Source organism: Panthera tigris, chromosome B4, assembly GCF_018350195.1.
Source record: "Panthera tigris isolate Pti1 chromosome B4, P.tigris_Pti1_mat1.1, whole genome shotgun sequence".
NCBI lineage: Eukaryota > Metazoa > Chordata > Mammalia > Carnivora > Felidae > Panthera > Panthera tigris.
The window spans coordinates 128,416,423-128,441,802 of record NC_056666.1 but is presented as its reverse complement, the minus strand read 5'-3'; the positions used below and the strand labels follow the sequence as shown (position 1 = coordinate 128,441,802).

The window sequence follows — 25,380 nt, the reverse complement described above, 5'->3', positions numbered from 1 at the left end:
CATCCCTCGCTCCACCAGCAGGCCTGCCAGGGCTTCCTCAACTAGGCCCCCCGGGGGACGCCTGAACATGAGGGGCGCCTCTCTTCTGGGGGAGGGGCAGCGCGGTTTTAGAAGGGATCAAGGTCATCTTGGACAGGCAAGTGGCCGTTAAGGGGCGGCGGGGCACTCAGAAGCCGGAGGAGGTGCCAGGCCAGGGAATTGGGGGGTGAGGGAGCCGGAGCACGGGTCTGAGGCCCCCCCCAAGCACAGCTCTCCAGTCCCAACGCCAGCAGCGGGCAGAGCCAGGCAGACGCTGGAGTCTTCTGGGGGGCTGGGGTTTCAGTCAGCCTCAACAGGGAGAGGAAGAGGAGGGAGGAGGAAGAGGAGGGAGGAGGAAGAGGAGGGAGGAGGAAGAGGAGGGAGGGGAGGAGGTGCGAGGTCCACCCGGGCAAACTCAGTAGGAGACAGGTGTGTCCAGAGCAGGATGGGCCCAGCCTGGGGCCTCGCGGCCACCTCCCCGCAAGCCGGGGAGCAGATGGCCCGACCGGGGGGGTTTTCACACGTCCTCAGTGAGACTTTCCGGGGCGGTAGGCGTACTCCATCAAGGGCAGAAATGGAAACCCACAGGAACCTGGGGATATTTGTTTTGTTTTTGCTTTTTGACCACAGAAGTGGCTCAGCTTGCTATTTCAGGAAGGGGGAGTACGAACACTGACAGTGGTTACCGGTTCCAGGAGAATGCTCGCCGGCCTCTGGGCTGTGGGTGGCAGTCGTCAAAGGTCCCGGGAGCTGTTCTGCTCTTGTCCCAGCTCCCGAGGACGCCAGGCCCTGCCAGCCTCCCCGTCTGCCGTCGGGGGCCGGCAGTCCCGTGGCCGTGGACCGCTGGGCCCGTGTGCGCCTGTCCCCTCTCCCCGCGTCATGCCTGGTGCAGACGCCACCTTCCGGGAAGGTTCCGGAGAGTCTGCCTGGCGGGATGGCAGGCAGAGTCAGGCTGGGCAGTGGCACAGGCCTTGGAGTGCGACGAGTCTAGCTTTGTGTCCTAACTTGGGGACGGCAGGCCCTCTCCGGTCTGCTTTCTCCTCTGGGAAACCGAGATAAGGCTGCCTGCCTCACAATGAGACTTTGTAGCCAGACAATGCGCGCACGACATCACGTAAGAGCAGTAATGAGTCACGGCTAAGTACCATGACTGTAACCTGGGCTGAGAGCGGACAAGAGCGGCCACCGAAGACACGCCAGCTCCCTGCCCCTGCTCCCTGCCTGCTCTTTCTTGGGGGGACCCCAAACAGCTGGAAGACAGTCGCCTTCTTGGCTCCTTCCACTGCTTTTGGAGAAGTCTGCGGGTGCTCGGTGGAATCATGGCCAGGACCACCTGCTGCCAAAGTCAGCCCTGGGGGTGGGGGAGCAGCCTAGAGCCTTCTCCTCACCACCCTGCACATTCCAACGGCTGGCCACTACATCTGGGAATTCCCACTACTCAACCCATCTCCGAGTTGCCCCGGGCTCCATTATCAGCTCTCATTCAGGCCCTGTCACCTCTCCGAGGCCTAGACCATCACCTCCACCCTCTTCTCTTCAAACACAAATCCAACCAGTACCTTCTTCTGTCTGAAAATTATCCAGGATCCCCCCCACCCCCCCGCTTCCAACCCCCCTCAGTTGCCTGAGGGTCAAAATCCTGAAGTCTTCAGGGGCCGAGAGGGACATTTGGGACTGACCTCAGCCAAGACTGGCTGTGTTCTGCTCCTGCTGGGGCCTTGTTCTTGCATGCCCCTGGGCTTCTGCCTGGCATGCCTTTCTACCATTCGGTCACACATCTGGGTCACAGAGGACGATGACAACCATCACCACCAGCATGCTCACTGGACGCTCAGTAAGCACCAATCATGGGACTCGGGCCTTCACACGAACCTCTCACCATAATCCTTAAAACAGAGGATGAATAAACTGAGGAGCACAGAGAGGTCAGTGTCTTGCCCATGGTCACACAGCTTCCACATTGCAGAGCAGAGGTTCAGACTCAGAGAGGTCTGGTTACTGCATCCTTACTCTTAAAATTTTTTTTTTACACTTACTTATTTTTGAGAGACAGAGAGAGAGAAAGAGAGAGAGAGGGTGAGAACTAGCACAAGTGGGGGAGGGGCAGAGATAGCTGGAGACACAGAATCCGAAGCAGGCTCCAGGCTCGGAGCTGTATAGCACAGAGCCTGATGCGGGGCTCGAACCCACAGACTGTGAGATCATGACCTGAGCCGAAGTCGGATGCTCAACTGACTGAGCCACCCAGGCGCCCCTACCACATCCATACTCTTAACCACGACCTTATGTGCCTCTTGAACGTACTCATTGCTTGTTGCCATCCGGGTGCTGGGAGAGATTCTGGTGAGCAAAACCAACCAGGTCCTGCCCACAGCAAGTTGACGGTCCAGTGGGAGGCCACAATGGCCCTCACAAAGGTGAGAGTGGCATGACAGAAAAGACTGGGCACTGAGATAGGACACGGTGTGAGATCCGGATGTGCCGGCACAGAGGAGGAAACGGACCGGCTGATCCCTGCTCGTCTTTTAAGGCCCTACCCTGGTGACAGCTTCTCAGTGTATTTGCCAACTGAGGGGACTGTGTCACTGTGACCTGTATGGTCATCCTGCGCTGTGACAGTAACATCATGAAGAACAGTGACAAAATGACTGGCATTCACTGAGCCTGTGTAACCTGCTCAGTGTACCTCCTCTCGGGTCACCTCCCCACGGTCCCTACCATGCATGGGGGCAGCTGAGGTCCAACGCCCGGAAGTGGGGGAGCAGGGACGCAGAGCTGGGCCTCTGTGGGGTCTAAACCCACTGTGTATCTCACGCTGCTTGGCTATTCAAGGACGTCTCTACCCAACTAGGGTGGACCCAGAGCTCTTGGGGACCTATCCCTCTCCCTCTTTCTCTCTCTCTCTCTCTCGCCGGGGTCTACCCTCCGGTGGGACGGAGAGGAGAGGCTTGTTGAGTGTTTGTCCAAGGCCAACAGCCCCGAGACTGCCTCGCCGCTCCGGTTCAAGGCTGAGTCCCCGCCCTACCTGCCCCGATATCGCACACTGTGTTTCTCTGTGAGCTCCCCTCCCCCTTCCCACTTTGAACCCCTCTGATATTGGGGTGGCTCTTACAAATAATGACCTGCCAGCGCTCGGCTGGCATTTTTTTCTTTTTGCACACCCCACAGTGTCTTCAACAAAGTGCGGCTTGTGAGCAGTGAGGATGGTCTTCAAGGCCGGTGACGACCCGCAGACCTGGTTCTGTCTCAGGCCATGGTCCAGGCCCAGGGGAGAAGGATCCAACGCAAGTCGGCGGACCGTGAGAAAGACAACAATGACACGGCCTGTCAGCTCCGAGTGGCCCCCACAGGCCTTCTTCTGAGGCCCTCACCCCAGCAAGGGCGTGCACAGCCACGTTCCTTTTAGATCACATTTACAGAACGCCAGCTCTCCGGCAAAAACACCACCCACTCACGTCACTCAAAGGAACCAGAGATCCTTTTGGGGACTTCCTTTCAGTGTTTACTGTCACTCCATTTGTATACTTTTTTTTCAAGTGTATAATGGGACTGGGGCTGCAGCTTGTTTGTTTAAGTAAGAATCCTATTCCTTACCTGTTAGAGATGTACTGAAATATTCATGAGAGAGGTGATACGATGTTTGAAATTTGCTGTAGGTAATACCCGCCCTCTGTCCGCCTCCTCGCTCCCTCCCTACCGGCCCTCTGCCTCCACCCCCTGCCTAGTGCCCGTTATCCTCCCCCACAATTGCTTTCTGTGCACCTGCTTCCCACCATCTCCCTCGCGTCCACCTCTCTGCCCTCCACGACATTCTCTGAGTGGCTATTATCTGTCTAGCCCTGCGGCAGGTGCTCAAGAGGCAAAGGCAAAGGACAGAATCCCTGCCCTTCAGGAGGTCCTAAAGTGGTCAGGGATGACAGGTGGACAAACATTTTCAGAGCAGGGTGGCATGGCTGAGGCCAGTTCAGGGTGCTGTGAGAGCCAGGAGACGGGGCGGGGGCAGTGAGCACCCGCAGAGGGAACAGAGAAGGTGTCAGCGAGGAGGTGCCGTCTGAGCGGAGCACAGAGCACAAGGCGCTGGGCTGGGCAGGTGGAAAGGGAGGTTCTTGGGAGAGGAACGGCATTGGCCTTGCCGAATGACCTCATCAATGATGAGTCATCGAGGATGTCGGGAAGAAGACAGAAGAGGGGATGGAGGGTGACTCTCAGGCACCGGGGAGAAGTGACCCGAGGGAGGGAGAAAGTCCCAGGGGCAGTGAGGCAACTGGAGGGGAGAGGCGAGGCTGCTGAGGCAGAGGGAGCTCTGCCATCCTCAAAGCTGGCACCGGCCTGCACCAGGACCCACCCGGCAGCCATTCCTCCCTTCCCTGCCCAGAGCGGCCACCCTGCTCCCCTCTGCAGCACCTGCTCCAGAAGTGGGCAAGCGGCCTTGTTTTGGTTTCCGGGAGAAGAGGGGTGTCTGCTGGGCAGTGGCGGGGGAGACATCCTTTCTGGGACACAGAGGCACGGCTCAGGGAGGAGAAAGCCCTTCCTCCCTCTTCTTCCTTCCTTTCTCTCTCCTGGGAATGGGGTACCTGCAGCTTGGGCCCAGGAGGTGACAAGCTCAGGACAAAAAGCCTGGGTGTTTAAAGACATTTGTTGGGTTGTCTGGGTGGCTCCATTGCTTAAGTGTTTGAGCTTCGGCTCGGGTCACGATCTCGCGGTTCAGGGGTTCGAGCCCCGTGTCGGGCTCTGTGCTGACGGCTCGGAGCCTGGAGCCCGCTTCCAATTCTGTGTCTCCCTCTCTCTGCCCCTCCCCTGCTCTCACTGTCTCTCTCCGTCTCTCAGAAATAGAATAAACATTAAAGAAAAAAACTGTTGATCAAACCAACCCCGCAACTTCAGATCAAACAAGGCTGTGGGACTGGAACTCCCAGGCTTCCCGGGGCTTGGTGGGCAGGGCTCAGGGTGGAGACGGCCCTGGCCTTCTGCCTGTGCCCCGGCGGGGCCTGCTTGTACTCCTGCCCTCCTGCCCACCCTAAATCTTGCTCCTACGCCCAGATCAAAGTCAGGTCACCACGCGGAGCCTGCCCTGAGCCCCTGGAGGACCTGCTCCTTCCCTCACTGGGCCAGCAGCATTTCACACAGGCCACAGCTACAAGTTCTGCTCAGCAGGGCTGTTAAAATAACTCTACGGAATTGAGTTCTTTGTTTCTGTCTGCCTCTCCCATTAGGCTGTGAGCGGCTGTCTGTCTCTCCCATTAGGTCGTGAGCTCCTGGGTGGAGATTACACAGCTCAGGAATTCGTACATCAGACGGGACCTGGCCCCCCGATAAACCTGCGGTGCGTGTTTGCTGAGTAACTAACTGAATGAAGGATGAGGTCATACCTACCAGGACAATAAACTTCTGTAACACTTAAATTAAAAAAAAAAATTTTTTTTTAATCTTTTTTTTTTTTTTTTTTAATGTTTGTTTATTTTTGAGAGAGAGAGAGAGAGACAGAGTGCGAGCAGGGGAGGGGCAGAGAGAGAGGGAGACACAGATTCCCAAGCAGGCTCCAGGCCCTGAGCTGTCAGCACAGAGCCCGACGCGGGGCTTGAACGCACGAACTGTGAGATCATGACCTGAGCCGAAGTCAGATGCTTAACTGACTGAGCCACCCAGGCGCCCCCCCCAACATTTTTTTAATGTTTATTTATTTTTGAGAGAGAGAGACAGAGAGAGACAGAGAGAGGCAGAGGGTGAGTGGGGGAGGGGCAGAGGAAGGGAGGGGGTTATATAGAATCTGAAGCAGGCTCCAGGCTCTGAGCTGTCAGCCCAGAGCCCAAGGTGGGTCTCGAAACCCACTAACTGGGAGATCATGACCTGAGCTGAAGTCAGACGCTTAACCGACTGAGCCACCCAGGGGCCCCTGTAATACTTGAAATGAAATACTCCCATCCTTTGTCCTCTATTGATCCCTTGGTAGCTGCTGTGCAGGTAATCTTCCTCCCACTTGGCAGTCCTTTGAATATTTTTAGAAAGTACCATGTCCCCCCCTTAATCTGTCCTCCACACTAACCCTCAATTCCTGTGGCTGCTCTGGACGTGATCTCTAGAGCCTCTGCCATTCTGATTGATCCTCTTGGGGTGCGGGCCAGCTGGGCACTCCTTCTGGAAAGGCAGCGTGGGAACTCACCCACCTGGCCGCGCCGGAGCCTGTATGTGTGTTAATGCGCTCTGCGATGACATCAGTAGACACTTATTAACTCCACCTCGTGGAGCCGACTGCTGCAGAATTTGTCCTTGTCAAAGGCGCTCACTCTCCACTGGCCACAGAACTTAGCTCTTCTGGTTTCCCTGCCGCTAGAAGTGGCCACGTGACCCAGTTCTGGCCGGAGACACAGGTTGAATGTCGCGCGGCTCTGGAAGCTTCTCCCGCCCCCCCCCCCGCCCCCCGCCCCCCACCAAGAGAGGCAGGGCAGTGGTGGCACCTCCACCTGCACGTCCTGCCACGTGGGGACACGCACAAGGATGAAACAATACGCTAACGATGCGGGTGGGAAACTGTAGGAAGAACCATTACAAACAAAATCATTCCAGATGCATCTGGATATTTTTCACTCGAGAGGAAACCCAGCACACTCCTTTCAGTTCTAAGGGGGAGCAGTGAGGTGAAGAAGTTAGGAGCGTGGGATCTGGACACAGACAAATCCCACATCAAGTCCTGACTCGAGCACTCATTAGCTGTGTGACCCTGGATGAATTGGTTAAAAAAAATTTTTTTTATTTTTTCCGGGAGCCTGGATGGCTCAGTCGGTTAAGTATCTGATTTCAGCTCAGGTCACGATCTCACGGTTCGTGAGTTCAAGCCCCGCATCAGGCTCTGTGTTGACCTCACGAAGCCTGCTTGGGATTCTCTTTCTCCCACCCCCTCTCTGCCCCTCCCCCACTCGCGTGCACGCTCCAGCTCTCTCTCTCTCTCAAAATAAATAAATAAAAATCCTCCTTCCTTCTTTCCTATGTATGTATGTATGTATGTAATGTGAGGCTTGAACTCACAACCCCAAGATCAAGAGTTGCATGCTCCACCGACCGAGCCAGGCAGGTGCCCCCATCCTGAATGAATTTTCTTTAAACTCTCTGTGCCTTAGTTTCTCCCCTGCAGAATGGGGATAAAGAGGACATTCAGCTTCCAGGGCTGTGTGAGGAGCAAATGAGAGAATGCATTTCCATTGCTTTTATCTTACTTAGCACACAGCAATCACAAAAACGAACGTTTTCCACTACAAAAATATCAACCCCCAAATTAAATGTTTGAAAATTTCAAGCAGTCCACAAAATAGATTTTTAAATCCCATACACGCAGAAGCCATTTTCTCCCCCAGCCAGCAAACTGTCTTGAGGCCTGTGTTCCAGATGAGCAAGTCTCTGAGGACCCAGCATGGAAAGTTCCACCAGTTTCCTAAGTTGCTGAGCCATCCTTACTCAAAACTCTGGCTGCCTCTCCCCCCGCCATTCTGTAACCACAGGCCATAGAGGAACTCAAAAATACCTTACAGTGGGGGCATGGCTTCTGCAACCCACAATTTTAAAGTTGATGTAACCAATTATAGTACCTAACAAGAAAATTTCAGCTACATGAAGGAGGGTTTGGTAAAACTGTCCGGGTAAGAGGGAGCAGGGCTGCGAAAGCAGAGAGGTGACGCGGCTGGCCAAAGTGCCTGTGACATGCTCTTCCTTCCCCCTTGTGAGTACAGAAGATGCTGCTGATCCCGCCCTCCCCCCTCCCTTGGTCCCTCTCCTTCTCTCACCTCTCTCTATCTGTTGAGAGAAATTTATTTTATTGGATTGGCTCATGTGAATGTGGGCAGGCCAGCAGACAGGAGACCTAGGGAACAGATGCGGCTCGAGTCCAGAGTCTGTCTGCTGGCGAATTCCCTCGTCCGAGAGGCCAGTCTTCTACTGAAACCATAACTTAATTAGACGAGGCCCACCCACACTATGGGGAGTAACCTGCTTTACTCAAAGTCTACCCATCTCATTTAAAAAATACCTTCACAGAAACATCTAGAATAATTTTTTTAGTAATGTTTTTTAAAGGTTTACTTATTTTTGAGACACACAGAGAGAGAGAGAAAGAGAGAGAGAGAGAGAGCACATGCCGGGGAGGGGCAGAGAGAGAGGGGGACAGAGGATCCAAAGCAGGCTCCACACTGTCAGCACAGAGCCTGATGCGGGGGTCAAATTCACGAACCGCAAGATCATGAGCTGAGCTGAAGTCAGACGCTCAACTGACTGAGCCACCCAGGAGCCCCTAAAATAATGTTTGACCAAATATCTGGACACCATGGCCCAGTCAAGTTGATACATAAAGTTAACCATCTGGGGTTTTTACTGCCTCAATGCAAACAAGTTCCAGTCGAACAGGGGACACCTCTGTCTGTTCTTAAATGCTGCTGGGCTCAGCCTCACACAGTCTGGTGGGTTCTGTTCTCTCCTCCTCTCCCTCTCACCCCGGGCTCTCCCCTTCCCTCCTCTACCTTCCCCATCAGGAACAAAGCCCAGTTCTCTATGAATCTTACACGGCAGTTTGGTTCTCCACAGCACTTTTCAGTGGCCTTTGCCGTGTTCACGGAGGCAGGCATCCCCCCAGAGGCTCCGTCACTCGCCCGGGGGACACAGGAAGTGCCGGGAAGGGGCAGAGCTGGCACATGAACCCAGATCTTCTGATGCAAGATCCAAGCTCTGACCCCATACTGCTGTCATTGGAGCACGGACAAACTTAAAGGTGGGTTCACGGACAAACTTAAAGACATTTTTAGAGATGCACATTAACTTCAACGAAGGAGAGAAAAACAAACATGGATTACTTCATGAGTTCCTGAATGTAATCACACAGGATGAGGTCATACTAAAAATGGCGAGCCAATGAAAAGAAAATACTATGAAAGTAAAAGGAGAGGTGGCACAGGGCGGATAGAAATCACGAAGGTGGCACATGAAGGACAGAAGTCTGCAGAATGCCAGCCTTGACAGAGACCTTCTTGGTGAGGAGGTAAAGAGTTAACTTGTCCCGATTCTCTGTTTCTCTATGGGGTGACAGCCCCAAGCTAATTAGAAGACACTGAGGGTTTTGTGTGTGTGTGTGTGTGTGTGTGTGTGTGTGTCTTTTTTTTTTCTTCTAAAACCAGAAGAGCGGAAATCCGGCACTTTACTCTTATTTCTTTGAGCTCAGTGAGGGAACAAAACCTATTCACCGCTTCTATCTGTAGGGTCAGGCAAAGGCTTTAGTTCCCAAGGAAGAATCGGATCTACCCCACAGCCTGCAACCTGACCTATGAATGTGGCTGCCACCAGCCAGTGACTGCTCATTGCCCGGTGACATCAAGACCAACACAGAGGCTGCACTGGAGCCAGAGCTCCTGAGCTCTGTCACTCACTTAGACTATGCCCCAGCGACAATGATGACACCGGTAAAAAACCACCGAGGCTGACAGCTCTGGACGCTTCCTCTCTGGCAGGCACTGGGCTGAGGGCTTCCCAAAACAGCAACCCCAACTGATACACGTGCTATTACTGTTCTTATCTGACAGATGTGAAACTGAACAACAGAGAGGTTATGTAACTTGCCCCAGGTAACAAAGCCAGCGGAGGCTGAACCAGGACTCAGACCATCTGGTGGGATTCGAGAGCTCAACCTGGATGCCTTATGGCATGTGCCACAGCCATTTGGCACAAGGTCCTTTCTAGACATCATTCCCTGTTACCCTTAAGACAGAGACTTGGGCCCCAAGCTAGCATTTCCACATCAGGGAACCAGAGCTTCAAGACCTGAGGGCTCCCTAGGGTACACTGGGGGAAGTCGTAGGGATTCTGCCCTGGGAGGCCCAGGGCTGGAGCATCCTTAGGCATCTGAGACGTGGGGTTCTCTGGGATTCCACCCTGAAGAACGCTGCCTTCCATCATTCTGCCTCTGGCCAGCTGGTCCGACCCAGAGGTCAGCAAACGATGAACCCACGTGCCTGTTCGGTCTGCTTTTGCGTGGCCCACAAGCTAAGAACGGTTTGCACATTTTTAAATGGTTGAAAACAAATCCAAAGAAGAATACTCTTTCATGACATGTGAAAAGTACATGAAATTTACGTTTTGGTGCCCATAAACAAAGTCTGATTTGAACACCGTTTGGTCCATTCACCTACACATGGTCTATGCTGCTTTTATGCTACAATGGCAGAGATGAGCCGCTGTAATGCGGGCCACAGGCCCACAAAAGTGGAAATATTTACTTTCTAGCTCCTTCCAGAAAGTCTGCAAATCCTGCCCTAATGTACCCTGGTGGCCAGTGTGGGGAATCCTCCTTATAGCCTCCCTCCCCTGCGGCCTCTGCCTTCACCCCTCCAGCGGTGGGGAGCAAGCGACACCTGTGCAAGGTGTCAGGGCCGCATGTGCTGACACTGAGCTCGGCTCGGCTGACGTCCTCGCTCTCTGCCCTCTGGGCCCACGGAGCCGATCCATCACTCTCTCGAGGCTGTCCGTCAGCTCCTTTCTTCCCTCTGGTGTCCAGCCTTCCCTGCCCCCACGCGTGACCTCCACTGTTCCTCAGCAGTGCTCTGAGAAGCAGAGGGAGGATGGCAGTGCATCGCAGACATGCCACGGGCAGCGGAGAGGGAACGTGACATAGCGAGGAGCTGGGCCCAGGTCTCCTGCGTCCAGGCTTGCTGTTCCCTCGACAACATCGCTCGGGTGGCCAGTTCGGTTCTCAGTTCCTCACTCCCAAAATGGCACTCCGGGGGGCTTCAAGTGTCCTCTCTACTAACTAACACTTGGAGTCTCTCCTCTACGATTCCTTGCTGTGGCTCCCCTGGCTTCTTGGCCTTTGTGGCTCCAAGGCAGCTCTGCCTGACTTCTCCCCCTCTCCCATCCACCGCGGGGATCGGCCGCAGGCTCTGAGCTCCCATGTCATATCCAGTTACCGGCACCTCCACCCCGACTACGGGGGGCTGGCCCTCAGGGACAGCCCACATTCACAGTGTCTGCTGTCTGCAGCTTGCTTTCTGAGCAGCTGGGTCTCCGACTCAGTGTGCCAGGGGTAAGATGACAGTCAGAAATGGACAATGGGCTTCTTGGGTTGCCTTCTGACGTTCCGTCCGTAAAACAACCCCCAAGATCTGTCCGCAGAGGATTCTGGAAAGGGTTTTGAAATCCTTGCTAGGAGAGGGCTGTGTCAACACCGCCCAGTGCTAAGTATCTGGGATCCTTTCAGCCACAGCTGCTGCCCTTGGGAAGCTCTCCCACTGAAAGATATAAGGCTGAGGGACCTGCAAATGTACAGACTCACACGTACATCATAACCCGCCAGGCTAATCTGTGGGTAGAGCAATGAACTGTGGATCCTGGAGGGGTGGACAGTGTAAGTTCCAAATAAGCACTGGTCAGCCAGATACAGTGGGGTGAGGGCCAGGGGAGGACGTGGGCTCTCAGCCAGAGAAACCTGGGTCTGGATCCCCACCCTGATTAGCTGTGAAACCTTGGGAAATGATATGCTCCCTCACACTTACTTTTGGTAAAACTAGAAAAAATAGCAAAACCTTGTAGGGTCGCTGTGAATATTAATAACCAGGATACTAGCATGGTCCCTGACACATGGTATTTGCTCCTCACCAAATGTTACCTTCCTTTTTTCTTCCCTCCTACGATGGGCCAGGCAGGGACCATGCCAGGTGCCGAGGGTCCCGACAAGTGAGGTACAGTCCCCGCTCTCAGGAAGCCTAGTCTAGCTGGGGAGATGCACATGTACAGCTACTAACAGAATGGGACAGGGGTCTATTAGTGTGCAATGGTGGAAATAATAGAAACAACGATGAAGACAGCAAGGGCTGATGATTTCTGATGTTTCCCGCACACACGACTCCCGGGGAGTGTCTCGCTTCAGTCTCGTGACCACCCAGACAGGTGGATGCTGTTGTAGCTACCCTCCTACCCAGGAGGAAGTGGAGGCTCAGAGCCCCAAGGCCGAGAGCGAAGAAGCCTGAGGAGCGAGGGTGATGCGAGAGCACAAAAGCAATGGCTGGATCTGCAGGGCTCAGGGAGGGCCTCAGGGAGGAGGTGACAATGGCTGAGCTTTGAAGGATGCAGGCTGGAGCGGGCAGTCCAGGCAGAGGAGGCAGCAAGTACAAGGGTGTGCGGGTGGGTGTGCGGGTGGGTGTGCTGATTGACCCTCACCCCTGACGAGCACCCCTGGAGCTCACTGCGCTCAGGGATGCCGATGCGACGATTCTACGGGGCTTCTCTTGCCACAAGGGGGCGGAGTCAGCAGCCTTGACATTATTTTACTCCTGCAGTTTCCAGAAATCCTAGGTCATCGATAATCCCAGCCAATCAGCAGTACCTTTCATCTCTTCACCTCCAAGAAACCTCTGGAAGACTAAAGGCATCTACTCAAATGGCAGCTAGCCTTCATTTCATTCCACTTTTAGAGCCTCCGCAGCTTTGGTTCAAGTTTCACTGGTTCTGGGGAGCTCATCATAGCTTCACTACCAACTCTCTGGGGGCCTGGGTGAGTCAGTCTCCACCTTCTCTCTGGCCTCTGTCTCCTTCTGTGGAAAATGAAGGAGATGGGCTAGAATGGAGCTTTTCAATATGTGGTTTCCAATCCAGTGGCATCAGTGTCACCTGGGAATTTGTTAGAACTGCATAGCCTTTGGCTCACCCCAGACCTACAGAGTCAGAGACTCTGGGATGGAGCCCAGCCATCTTTTTTTTTTTTTTTTTTTTCTCAATGTTTATTTATTTTTGAGGGCGGGGGGAAGAGAGAGGGGGAGACACAGAATCCAAAGCAGGCTCCAGGCTCCGAGCTGTCAGCACAGAGCCTGGCGCGGGGCTCGAACTCACAAACCGCGAGATCATGACCTGAGCCGAAGTCAGACGCTTAACCGACTGAGCCACCCAGGCGCCCCCAGCCATCTGTCTTTAACAAGTCTTCCAGGGAATCCTGATGAGAACCTTGAGTTAGAAGGCGGCCAGGGTAAGGACCCTTCTTCCAGTAGCCAAATTTGGTTCTGGCTCCAAGGTATTATGAGTTTGTAGTATTCTCTTTGGACAGAGTATTTCTTGCCACAGGCTTTCTTTGACCAGCTAAGGGCCAGAGCCCAGGTTAGCTTTTCTAGAAAGCTTCAGGAAAATGTGGCCAACTTTGAAGGTCAGACTTTTTTACTTTTATTTTTATTTATTTTTTAAAATTTTTATTTTTGACAGAGAAAGAGAGAGAGAGAGAGAGAGAGAGAGACAGACAGACAGAGCATGAACGGGGGAGGGGCAGAGAGAGAGGGGGACAGAGAGTCGGAAGCAGGCTCCAGTCTCCGAGCTGTCAGCACAGAGCCCGAGGTGGGGCTCGAACTCACAAACCGCAAGTTCAGACCTGAGCTGAAGTCGGACGCTCAACCGACTGAGCCACCCAGGCGCCCCTCCGACTTTTTTTTAGGTAGGAAGTCTCAAACTTGGCATGTGATGAAAGTGGTGGTATCTGTTGCTGGAGAAATTAAGAGGAGAGGAGAGCTTTTCAGCTCCAGAACAATGACTCATTGGGAGGTGTGGGTGGCAGGGAGCGGGGAGGGTGTTCCTGGGAGGACAGCTTCCTCTCTCTGGTCCAGGAGCTCTCTGGTGTATAAATAAATCCCGGAACGCCAGCCTCCTCTTGGGAGAAATTTGATTACAAAACCTCAGAAGAGCCACACACCGCCATGGTGCCTATTATACTGCTGAGCCGGGTTGACGGACTTAGTGAGGTTTGGCTTCCAGGACAGCCAGTATGGAAAGCTTGTCTAAAAGATCCAATTTTCCCAGTCTAGACTTCATGCTAAAGACCATCGAGAAGATGAAGGAAGACGTTCACAGTACTGGCCGGTTTCCTGATGCAAGAAGGCACATCCAGACAGTCCCTGGAGAAGCGTTAGCTGTTTGGGCCACGGCCTGGGGTTCCTTCCAGTATTGGGACCAAGAAGTACCTACGGAACCAGCCATTTCCAGGGATTCCCCACCCTCACTTGGTGGTATCTCAGTAACAAGGATGATAAATATCACCACGTTCTTTTATATAGCAGTGGCCATATGCCAGGCACGGTTCTAAGTACTTTACAATTATTAACGAGTTTAGCCTTCACAACAACCCCACGGAAGCAGGGACCATTAATACATCCTTAATCACAGGCGAGGAAACGGGAGGCAACGTCACGGAGCTAGTAAGTCAGTCTCCCGTCAACAGGGCGCAGGAGAGTCAGGAGACCTGGGCTGAGTAAGCCTGTGCCTCCGGCCAGGGTGCCCGGCCCAGCCGAGTACTGAGAAATGAGGGAGGCGGAATCAGGTGGCTCCTGAGATCGCTTCCAGCTCGGGGAGTCTGCGACTGTGCGGTCGCCTTGCTGCTGGTCTCGCGGGTTCGCCAGCGTCTGGCCGGGCCCCGGGCGCAGCAGGGCTGCCTGGCCGCGTCCCCGCAAGTTGCTCGCCCAGACGCCAAGCCCCAGTCTCCTGATCCTGGGAGAATGGACTTCTAACCCTTCTCCGGTATCCGTGTCCGGAGAGTCGGGCGAGCCAGGAAAGAGACGGCAAGAGCCCAGGCGGCGCGACCCGGGCTAGGGGAGCGATGAGGGAGACAGGCGAGGGGCTCAAGGACTGCAAAACCACGCAGACCCTTCAACCCCCAAAACTTTCTCCCGGGATTCGGGACCCCATCAGCCTCCCATTGGCTGAGACGCGGCCGCCCGGACCCGCCCTCTCTTTCTAGCTATTGGCTGCCGTAGGCATCCATCACAAGCCGAGGCTTCCCGATAGACCAGGGCTTTTGTCAATCAAGGTGGGCGGGAGACTGGGCGGGGACAGGTCCGGGAGAGACACGCCAGCCTAGTTCCCCTCCCAGCGTCCCTCCGGAGGGTGACTTGGGACCTGGAAGCGCCCGGGGGGGACCCAGGCCGTGCTCAGGGCCCTGCGGCGGGGCTCCGGGGACTCACCGATGCGCTGTCCCACCGGAGAGCTGAACGGGTTCCCCAGGAGAAAGTCCATCGCCGCGGCTGCCCCAGCCACCAACCGGGGGAATCAGCTGACAGCAACCGCCAGCGCCGCCGACTCGTCACGTGACGCGCCCGACGGTCCGCGAGGAGGCGCCCGTGGAGGCGGGGCGTAGGGAGTAGAGCGTGGGACACAGGCCCCGCCCCTGACGTGGAGGGTCGGGCGCCCCGAGGCGGAGCGCGACGACCACATTGCCGCTCTCCTGGCGCCTGCGGACGTCACGCACGACGTAGGGTTGGGGCAAATGAGGGGGCTTTGTGTGGCCTCTGCAGGGCACGCCCCCAATGCCTTTTAAAGGTGTGACCTAAAGCTCTACGCTTGTCAAGCAAGGTCTCGGAGCAGGGAAATGACTTGGGTAAGGTTACACTGCAGGCTCGGACCAGTTCTTACTCGAGTGTCTTCGCTGTTAGGACCTCACTATGACTACGCCCCCAACGCTGGGGTTGACAGCATCTCTGGCCTGTTGTCTCTCCGCCCTGGCAGAGCTCCTCCTATCTGATGTCAGGGCCTCCCTGTTGCAAGATGCACCTTGCTTGCAGTCCGCATTCGCTTACCTCAAATTGGAGGCCAGCACCAGGGGATTGCGATCCCTTGACACAGAACCAACTCCATGAACTGTAGCGAGGAACGGGCTAGAGCCCAGAGTGGCAGAATGCACCCAGATGTACTCACAAGAGGAGCCTGGGACCCATTTCTGCCATTGATTTACTCTGTGATTCAAACAGCGAGCTTTCATTTTTCGCTGGATGCTAGAATTAGACCAAGGACTGTATAAACTTTGTTGTAGGTCACAGGTTCTTTTGAGAATTTGAAGAAAGCCACAAGCCTTTATGCAGCAAAAATACAGAGATACAATTTAACTTCAGGGAGTTTCTGGGGTCCCTGAAACAGCAGTGGACCCCAAGTTAAAAATTTTAAGCATTTCAAAGGCCTTTCCTCGTTCTCAGATTCTCTTTTCAACCCTCCTGTGTACCATGTTTTAGATACTGCTCTTACACATTAGATCATATCTGATCTGTTGGTTTTTTCTTCTCATCACATGCACTCCAAAAGACACAATAACCACAGCTTTGGTAGTTTGGGCTACTGCAGGGTGCTTTAATATTTAATTGATCACGGTGTTTGTGATTTTTAAATTGGGAAGGCTAGTAAATGGTTTGTACCGATATGGGATGATGAAAGACCTAAATTAGGACTTAATCACTTCCTTACGTTAACCTGTTTGTGCAGACACAGTGGCTGAACATCTTTACTGTACAATATAAAAACTTTATGGAAGTCATGTGCTCCTGTGCTTTGAAGTGTTTTAATAATGCCCAGGAGACCTATTCACAAATGCCCTTCCCCTCTACTCTGTGAGGGGCTGGGATACTATGTCACCACTTTGCTCACCATTGTTGTCTAGTACAGTGACTAAAACATTAAAATTTAAACCAATCTACCTTAGATCAAATACCTTTGGTATTTGGACCATAAAGGGCAGGATATACATTTAAGGTGACTTCCATGCCAGGCACCTTCCATGTTTTTCTTCATTTGAGCATATTGCTTGGTCGCATACACGGTATTTAGCATTTTTGGATTCTTCCATTGGCAGCCTTTCACGTGCCCATGTTGGGTGGTGATTTATCTGAAGTTTTTGCCTCCTTGCCCCACTCTGGTTTAAAGTGGTTGTGGGCAGAAGATCTTGGGCTTTATTGACAAGAATGAAACAGCCATAAGTTGTATCCTTCACGGTAAAAAAGCTGAAACAGCCCCCATACTCCAAAACAGGGAGCGGAATCATATCAATTCCACGCAAACAGAATACTACATAGCTCTTAAATTAGAAGTATGTGGATTTGTCGACCCAACAGAGAGGAATACAAATGGCAAACATTAAACGTAGTACAAAACTGATTAAAACTATGTTTTAAAAGTGTTTGCTAAAAAAACCAAAAAGTGTTTGCTAAGGGGCGCCTGGCTGGCTCAGTCAGTAGAGCATGTGGCTCTTTTTCTCCGGGTCCTGAATTCAAGCTCCGTGTTGGGCGTAGAGCTCATTAAAAAAAATAAATAAAATAAAAGCGTTTGCTAGCAAGGAGCAAATTCATTTAGTAAACAATATGTTTTAATTTTTTAAACGTTTTAGTAATATTGATATCAAACACCTGCTTCTGGGTAAAAATGGTTAAGTCCCCTAAGACTGACATACTGCAGAGAGCCTGAGGCAGGGCTCGAACTCATGAACCACGAGATCATGACCTGAGCAGAAATCAAAGAAGTGGATGCTTAACCGACTGAGTCACCCAGGCGCCCCTCAAGTACTTTTAGATGAAAGTCAAGATCCTCTGCCTTCAAAGTGGGAAGACGGTAGTACGACAAGAAAGGTGAGGCCTGTGTAGTAAAAGCCAGCCAGGACGAGAGAACATCTGAATAATGAGAGTTTCAGGTAGTTTTTGTACAATCCCATTTGCTCAGGACCGTAGGTAACAGAGAAGGATTCTGAGGCCTTCCATACACGATCCAACTTTGCAAGTGGCTTGGGGCCCAGTTCAGCTGTACCAGTGTGCTGCTATGGCCTTGCCCTTTACTAGCTGTACCACCTCAGGCAAAGCACTTTTCTGCATTGGTCTCATTTGTAAAAGGGGAGAATACTCAGAAGGCTTGTGGGAGGACTGAATGTGAGAAAACATGCAAATCACTCCTTAAGAGTCATTCAGTCTCTTTCTTGCAGTCTCTTCGTAAGAGGTCAGTCTTCCCATTGACCGAATATTTCCCTATTTAGTAGGACTAGTCACACCTTGTCTTTACATTGAAATTTTTACCTAGAGAGGTCAAATCTCCACATATTAAATGTTCACAGTATTTTTAGTCATTCATGTCAGGCTGGCTGGCCGCAGGCCTGGAGGCAGGAGTGACCTTAACACTATTTTACTGGTGGGACTTTGGACACCCATAAAGACTAAGTGACCTATCCAACATCATTCATTAGGTCAAGACAGGACCGAAACGGCAATGAAATATATCATGGTTAAGCACAGGATTTAGATGTGACCCTTAATACACGACTGATATTTTCTTGAGTTAGGCTAACACTGTAGTGTACACACAATTTCATTTACCAGTGAATAGAGCTTCTCTTACAGAGTCACTGGTTTTTAGTTTGCAAGGGAGAGAACACGAGAGACTGTACAATGTAAAAGTTAATAGAGACAGAGCAAGATGTAAGTTAGAAAAATGGCTAAGATCAGAAACTTGGCCTCTATTCCAGATAGAGATTTTTCTTAAAAAAAAAAAAAAAAATCATGGTACAATATAGGTGAAAAATGACAGGTTTTAGAATTTCATAGCAACTTGCTCAGCAACAGGGAAAAGATAACCTGAGACCGGACTACAAATATTAAAAATGTGATTTTTAATAATATAAGTACAAAATTTTATTTCTTTATACAACTGTAATGGGATTTGGATCAAACCACTAGAATTTATTTAAAAAACAAAATAAAACAATGATATAAAAACTGCAAGAAGGTCTGAATCCAAAGTTTTTCCTCTAATAGTACCAAATACCACAAGGTACAGATTATCATACAAATGTGTACAAATTTAAATACAAATACAATAGGGTTGGGTTTTAAAGGAAAACAAACCAACAAAAAGCAGGTCCTCATCAGGATTTCATTCATGTGCACAAATGACAATGGTAGGACTGACTGACTTCTTTCGTACTAATCCTTGTCTTCAAGGCCCCTCCTTGATACCCTGTGTCAAACAGGAAGCTTCCACGGTACAGATGAGGCGTGGCACAGGGTCTGACACAAGAAATCAAACCCAGATCTGCTCTTCTTGATTTTGGTTCCCAAACACAGCCATTTCCTTCCGTCTCCCCAATTAAACTTCCCCACGGCTCTGAGCTGAGGGCCAATCAGCATCTAGAGCACCTTCAGGAAACAAAGCCCTGCGACCCCTCGGGTGGGGAGAAGGGAAGGGACTAAGTAGGATGCAGGCTGGCTGAAGGGTCCTCGAAGATCTACTTAGATGCTGTAGTGCTGTGCCTCGGCCAGGGGAAGAAAGCGCAGTTCCCCCGGAGCTTAGTTTTGGCAGGGAACCTCACACCAAGTTGGAAAACAACCCTCAAGCGTTCAACTGTCTTCTTCGGAACTGGGAAGCAGACGTCTGGTTCTTTGGAAAAGTGGGCAGCTGGGAATGGTAACATTCCTTTTAATTTTACTTTCTTGACATTATTGAATTATAAAGAATTAGAATCCTGACATAATGATTCCTTTTTGAGGCATGATACCTTAAAATGTAAATGACTTGGGAGTTTTCAGTGGAGATCAGAAGAAAGAAGGAGGGAAGAAATGACAAATCTGTGTCTTCCACGTGCTGTTGCTGGTGGAGGCTTTTGTTATTAAATTATATATACAGAAATTTACAGGATAAATTAAAATCTAAGAGATTTTAAAGAGTTAAATACACATAATTAAAACACACATTCACACGCGCACATAAATAAACCTACATGAGAATCGAGTACTTTTTTGCAATTCACTTAGGTGTGGAATGCAGAACACTGGGTATCTGCCCACCAGGGGAGCCAATTGGATGAACCCAAGAATCACGCTGGGCCAAGTTCATCTTCCACAACTATCAAGCAACTAAGCAGCAAAACCTGTGAGGACTCGGTGGCTAAGCAAATGCTGCCAATGGGAGATACCAGCAATTAGTTCTGCAGATGGAATATTCTGGGTCAGCTCACAATGTATGTTCAACTTGTGTAGTCACAGCTTTACCCTCTCCAAGGTGTTTCACGCTGCTGGGGCTCACGTAACTCCTCGGCCCCTACTGAGGCTGCTAATGGTACCAATGATTACAATAAATTTTGAGACACAGACACCGGTAGAGCAGGAAACGGAATGAACCCCCTATGAAGTTCACCTAAGCCACTGCAGTGACTGGAAGATGGGAACGATTTTATCACCTCCTGCCTAGGTCACTTCAAGTTGAAAGGCTTTGTACTCTCTCAGTCAACTGGCATCTTCCCATAATCTTCCCTATTATACTTCAGACTGTGAGACAGGTAAGGCAAGTGGTCAGTGATGGGTCTGGAGGTACAGCTGAGTTTGGAAAAAAATCACATTTTTAGCTGTCCATAAAGAGATGCCCTTGGCACCCAGAACAAGCCCCCAGCCCCCAAGTTACATTGATTTTTAAGGCAGATTTATCCACCACAGGAGAAAAAAGAATCCCAAGTCCATATTCATGCCAAGGTTTCCTCTTGGCTAAACCTTTGCCATTTCATAAAATTATTAAAAGCAAAGTAGTTACAGTCCTATGTATATATTGTACATTATATATATATGTATATATATATATGTATATATATATAAAAATTTAAAACCTACACCCGGAGACCAGTGATCTGGCGCATCCACATATACACAAACCAGCAATGGGGTTGGATGAGGTCTCTGTCCCGGGACTCCTCGAGGTCACAGTCCAGGCATGATGTAAGCAATGTTGTCTAGTGTGTTTGACTGCAAAACAAGGGAAGAGGTTCAGCTGACAGTACTTTACCTTAGTTCCCTGAGACCTGTTTCTTTGTTCAGAGGAGAGAGAGGAGGAAGGAAACCGAGAGTTAGAGAGTGAAGCTGGCACCGTGCTGTCTGCTCCCCTAGGAGCTTTTCTGCTGACTCTTCGCATTAATCATCGTGGAAAAGCAGCAGAAGCCTCCTCTTCCGTCTCTGTGTATAGACATGCAAATAGGCAACACAGGAGGTGCGGCCCCTCAGGGGCTAGAATGCTTCTCTCCCAAGGACTGTTTTGGGAAACGGCACGTTTTCTAGTTGCACGCAAAGCACAGCATGTATTCAGCAACCCGGTACCACGTTCATGGGCCAATATACGGAGGGAGCGCCATCTGCCAGGAAGCCTGTGAGCCTGTGCCCGATAGAGCTCGTTAAGGCAGGGCCTCTGTGGCTCCTGAGGGGTCTGGCTGAAAAAACGCCAAGGAAAACAGGGAAAACTCACCAAGACCTGCTTGGGACAGCCGTTCAGTTCAGGTAGTTGTGTGGTCAGACACGCCAAGGGGCCAAGCGCACAGATGATGGAATCCAGAAGCACTGACAGACTGCCGGACACAGCCACCATGCCCTGAAAGGAGAGCAGTAAGGGAGAGCAGGTTGTAATCGAGTCCCACTCCTGACGCTCCCTCCGCGTTCTGGTTGGTTTCCTCACATTGTTCTTTTAAGTCTTGCCCGTCCTATGCAACTTGCAGCAGAAATGGAAGGTATCTGCTTTGAGAACTCTGTAAGTTGTTTAAAAAGAAAACTTTTACAATACATTCCCAAGTTCCCTTTCTATGTTCCTCCCCCATCTTACCCTCTGTGCACCCTAGGGCTAGTCACTTGGACTTCCCTACTCCAGAGAGCTCCTGGGAAGATTTGTGGAAGTCATGTGTGCAAAAGTACTTTTCTTATGAACTCCACAGAGCTCAAGTGTGAGAACTGAGAGGTCTACAGCCCTACGCATTAACATTTAACACAAACATACGCACACTTCTCCACGGACGTGGCTTTTTGATAGCTGATGATCCCACTTTTCTGGGTTGAGTTGTTCACCCTCAGAAAGAAGTGAATGGGGTTTATTTCAAATTTTAACATCTTGCCCAATGCATAATGTCTGTCTGTGATTCAAATAGGTAAGAAATAAGACTGCTTGCTGCAATGCCCCTGCCTAGCTCTTGTATCATCTGCTTTAACTAGAAGCCCTGTGAGGCTATGTCAGCCAGGGACACAGCACAGTCCTTCAGAGAAGGAGCTGTGGGCTCAGGACCGACAGGTCCCCTACGCACTGCTTCTGTCCTGGGGCAAGATGCTTCCTATGCTGTGCCCATGAAATAGCCTGCGCAGAGGGGATTGAGGGAGATAACAGGTACAAGGTACTTGGAACGGTGCCTGGTACATGGTAAGTGTTCAAAAAGTATCAGTAATTATTACCATTATTACACACATCTTCGTCTCCCAAACTGCATTCTGGCTGCCTGCTAGGTCTCTCAGTTTGGATGTTTCCAAATCTCAACATGCCGTAAAGAGAAATCGCCTGCCCTCCTCCTAGCACCCCTTCTCTGCTAAGGTCACCACCACTCACACAACTGTCCAGTCTCAAGGCCTTGCCATCGCCCACTCTTCCCTCCCCTCTCCTCCTTGCAAGGGGGGCTGTGCAGCAAGGGGTTAAGAGCGTGGACCTTGAGTTGCGCCACCGAATTCAGGCCTCTGTTTTAGCACTTAGGGGCTCAACTCCAGAGCAAGTTACTTAGTCTCTCTACATACATCTGTTTTTTTCTTCTGTAAAAGAGAGGGAACAAAAATTCTCCCCACAAAGCTGCAGTGTGAATTACATGAAAGAATCGATTTAAAGCCCTTTGAACCAAAGTTGGCTGAGTAAGCAATCAACCAGTTAGCAATTAATAATATTATTCCATTACTTTTGCCCTACAGGTAATTATAGCTGATGTTTTATGTCGGACTCTCCTAATGAATTATAAGCAACTTGAGGGCAGGAACCCTGTCATATTCCTTTTCATATCTTCTCAATAACTGCTGGTATTCTGCACAGAGCAAGCCCTCAATAAATATGTGTTGACTTAATTCAAGTCTTTGTCATGTCTGGACTGCATTACAGTTACACAACTTCTCCCCAAGTCAGGTGTCACTCCCAATCTAAAACAGAAGATACTTTCAGAGAAAACCAAATGAGAGCGCTGATCACATCCCTCCCTACTCAAAACAAACCAACAAAAATCCCTGCGGTTCCTCCATAGCGGAGAATAAAGATTTGAGAGTGTCCAAACCTTCTGTAATTTGGGCTACGGCCTTAATTTTCAGGCTTCCTCCATCTTACGTGTAGGATGGTCTAAATTGTCATCATTTTAGCAGTAAAACCCTTTTTTCAAATAAAACCTGACATGGAAGAAACAAAGCAAACGAACAAAGGGGGAAAAAAAAGAGTGAGAGCGAAGTAAACCAAGAAACAGACTCTTAACTATGGAGAGCACACACCGCTGGTCACTGGAGGGGAGGTGGGGGGGGGATGAGGATGGGTGAACCAGGGGAAGGGGATTAAGGAGCTCACTTGCAATGAGCACCGGGTGATGTACAGAAGTGTTGAATCACTATATTGTACACCTGAAGTTAATATTACACTGCATGTTCATTAACTGGGGTTTAAATGAAAAACTTACAAAAACCCCAGATGTGGAGTCCCGATATATAAACCAGCTAGAAGACCTGGTTAAAGTGGGAGTGGGGGGCTCCTTTCATCCATCTCTGTAGAAGACCCCGATTCCAAGCAACAGAGATGCGCACTGTTTTCTGGCTTTGGAAGGTCTCTCTCCGACGTCTCCAGGAAACAAAACCCTCCAGATCCCTCCAGGCCCTGCTGGAAGAGCACCTCCCTTTCACAAAATCCCTCTTGACTCTCCCTGACTCTCACTGGGCTCTAGCTTCTCTCACCGCGTCAGCTGGCCTCAGGGAGACAAGGTCAGGAGTGAGGCACGCTGGGCTCTGCCAGAGTGTCAACTTGTAATTGTCACTTAACGTTATTAGGCCCCTGGTGTCCCATCTATAAATGAGTGACTTGTAGACACCAGTGTTCCTTGAAGTGTGGTATGTAGTTTCAGGTGGCACGTCATTTTGATGTATGCCCATTGTGATGTACTACGTTAGGAAAAAATTAGAATATCAGACTTGTGACTCCTTTCGGGAGTAACAAAGATGTTCTGGAATTAGATGGTAGTGATGGGGCCACAGTTCTGTGAATATACTGAACACCACTAAATTCTACAGTTTCAGAAGGTGAACTTTAAGGTATGTGAATTGTATCTCAATAAGACTGTTACATAAAGGGGGCTAGAGAACCTGCACAAGTCTTCTCCCCCCCCCCCCCACTTTTAATGTTTTATTTATTTTTGAGAGAGAGAGAGATAGAACGTGAGTGGGGGAGAGGTAGAGAGAGAGGGAGACACAGAATCTGAAGCAGGCTCCATGTGCTGAGTTGTCAACATAGGGGCCAACATGGGGCTTGAACTCATGGACCACAAGATCATGACCTGAGCTGAAGTCGAACACTTAACTGACTGAGCCACCCAGGCATACTGAGTCTTCCCCTTCTCTGGTCACCATGTATGTGTAACTTTTTCAAAGCAGCTGCTCACAGAAGCTGGCTTGTTTTTGTTTAAATGTTTATTTATTTATTTATTTTTGAGAGAGAGAGAGAGAGAGAGAGAGAGAGAGAGAGATCAATCACGAGACGGGAGGGGCAGAGAGACAGAGGGAGCAAGAGAATCCCAAGCAGGTTCCGTGCTGTCAGCACAGAGCCAATGCAGGGCTCAAACACACGAACCATGAGATCACGAACGACCTGAACTGAAATCAAGAGTCAGATGCTTAACTCAATGAGCCACCCCCGTGCCCCTTAATTGCTAACTATATGTATGTTCTATCTTTCCAGTGAGACTGTAAGTTTCCTGATGATCGGAAACCATCAGGAAGCAAGTCAGATTTTCTACTCTCACAAGTTTTTTTTGTTTTTTTAAATAAATGTTTATTTATTTTTGAGAAAGAGAGAGAGAGAGAGAGAGACGGAGGGAGGGGATGGGCAGAGAGAGGGAGACAGAGGATCTGAAGTGGGCTCTGTGCTGACAGTAGAGAGCCCGACGTGGGACTTGAACTCACAAACCATGCGATTAAGACCTGAGATGAAGTCAGATGCTCAACTGACTGAGCCACCCAGGTGCCCCTATCCCCACAAGTTTTTGAAATAATGCCTAGGTACTCAACAAATAGTTTCTAAACTAAATGGAAATACCAGGGGAAGTCTGGAATACAGAAGGTGCATACAACAAATCATTTTTATTTTTAACTCTTTAGGAAATTGAGAATGATTAAATACGAAAAATAAGTAAGGATCCCAGAACATTTTACTCTTGAAGTATCTACATCCATTTAAATATCTGAGTCTATATGAAAATACCCCAGTTGTTTTGAAATCTGCTAAGTTATTAAAACTAGCCAAAAAACTTAGGTAACCTTCATCTTTTGTGGCCTTTGGCATTTTATTTGTTGAATAACAGTTCAACTTCCACAGAGAAGCAAGTGAATAGTTTTATATTCCTACACTGATTTTTATGGCTTTAGTAGTGGAGACTGATTTCTTTGCTGAAATGTCCTATCAGGACCCAGTGGAAAAGTGAAATACTACACGACTGGGTTAGCCAAGGGGGTAATATGATTAGAAATTGAATATGGTAATAGAAATGGAACATGACAGCTTTTCAGGTTAAGTGATTTTGAAATTGAAGCT

General features: G+C 50.3%; 2 protein-coding genes across 6 annotated transcripts in view; both read right to left on the bottom strand.

Moving 5' to 3' along the window:
* Positions 1-15,140, bottom strand: part of TOM1 (target of myb1 membrane trafficking protein) — a 44,729-nt gene extending 29,589 nt beyond the window's left edge. The window contains exon 1 of one of the 3 annotated variants that reach the window (XM_042993141.1): positions 14,982-15,140. In XM_042993141.1, coding sequence (XP_042849075.1) covers positions 14,982-15,033 — 52 coding nt within the window. In that variant the 5' untranslated portion in view covers positions 15,034-15,140. Of the gene's footprint in view, positions 1-704; positions 967-14,981 lie in introns of those variants that run through there. The other 2 variants (XM_042993142.1, XM_042993145.1) reach the window with 2 other exon arrangements.
* Positions 15,141-18,482: 3,342 nt separating this feature from the next.
* The window catches only part of HMGXB4 (HMG-box containing 4), a 29,890-nt gene continuing 22,992 nt past the window's right edge, over positions 18,483-25,380 (bottom strand). For all 3 annotated transcript variants that reach the window (XM_042993137.1, XM_042993138.1, XM_042993139.1), the window contains 3 exons: positions 21,049-21,171; positions 20,424-20,555; positions 18,483-20,135 (listed from right to left, as the gene is read on the bottom strand). In XM_042993137.1, coding sequence (XP_042849071.1) covers positions 20,511-20,555; positions 21,049-21,171 — 168 coding nt within the window. In that variant the 3' untranslated portion in view covers positions 18,483-20,135; positions 20,424-20,510. The remainder of the gene's footprint in view (positions 20,136-20,423; positions 20,556-21,048; positions 21,172-25,380) is intronic.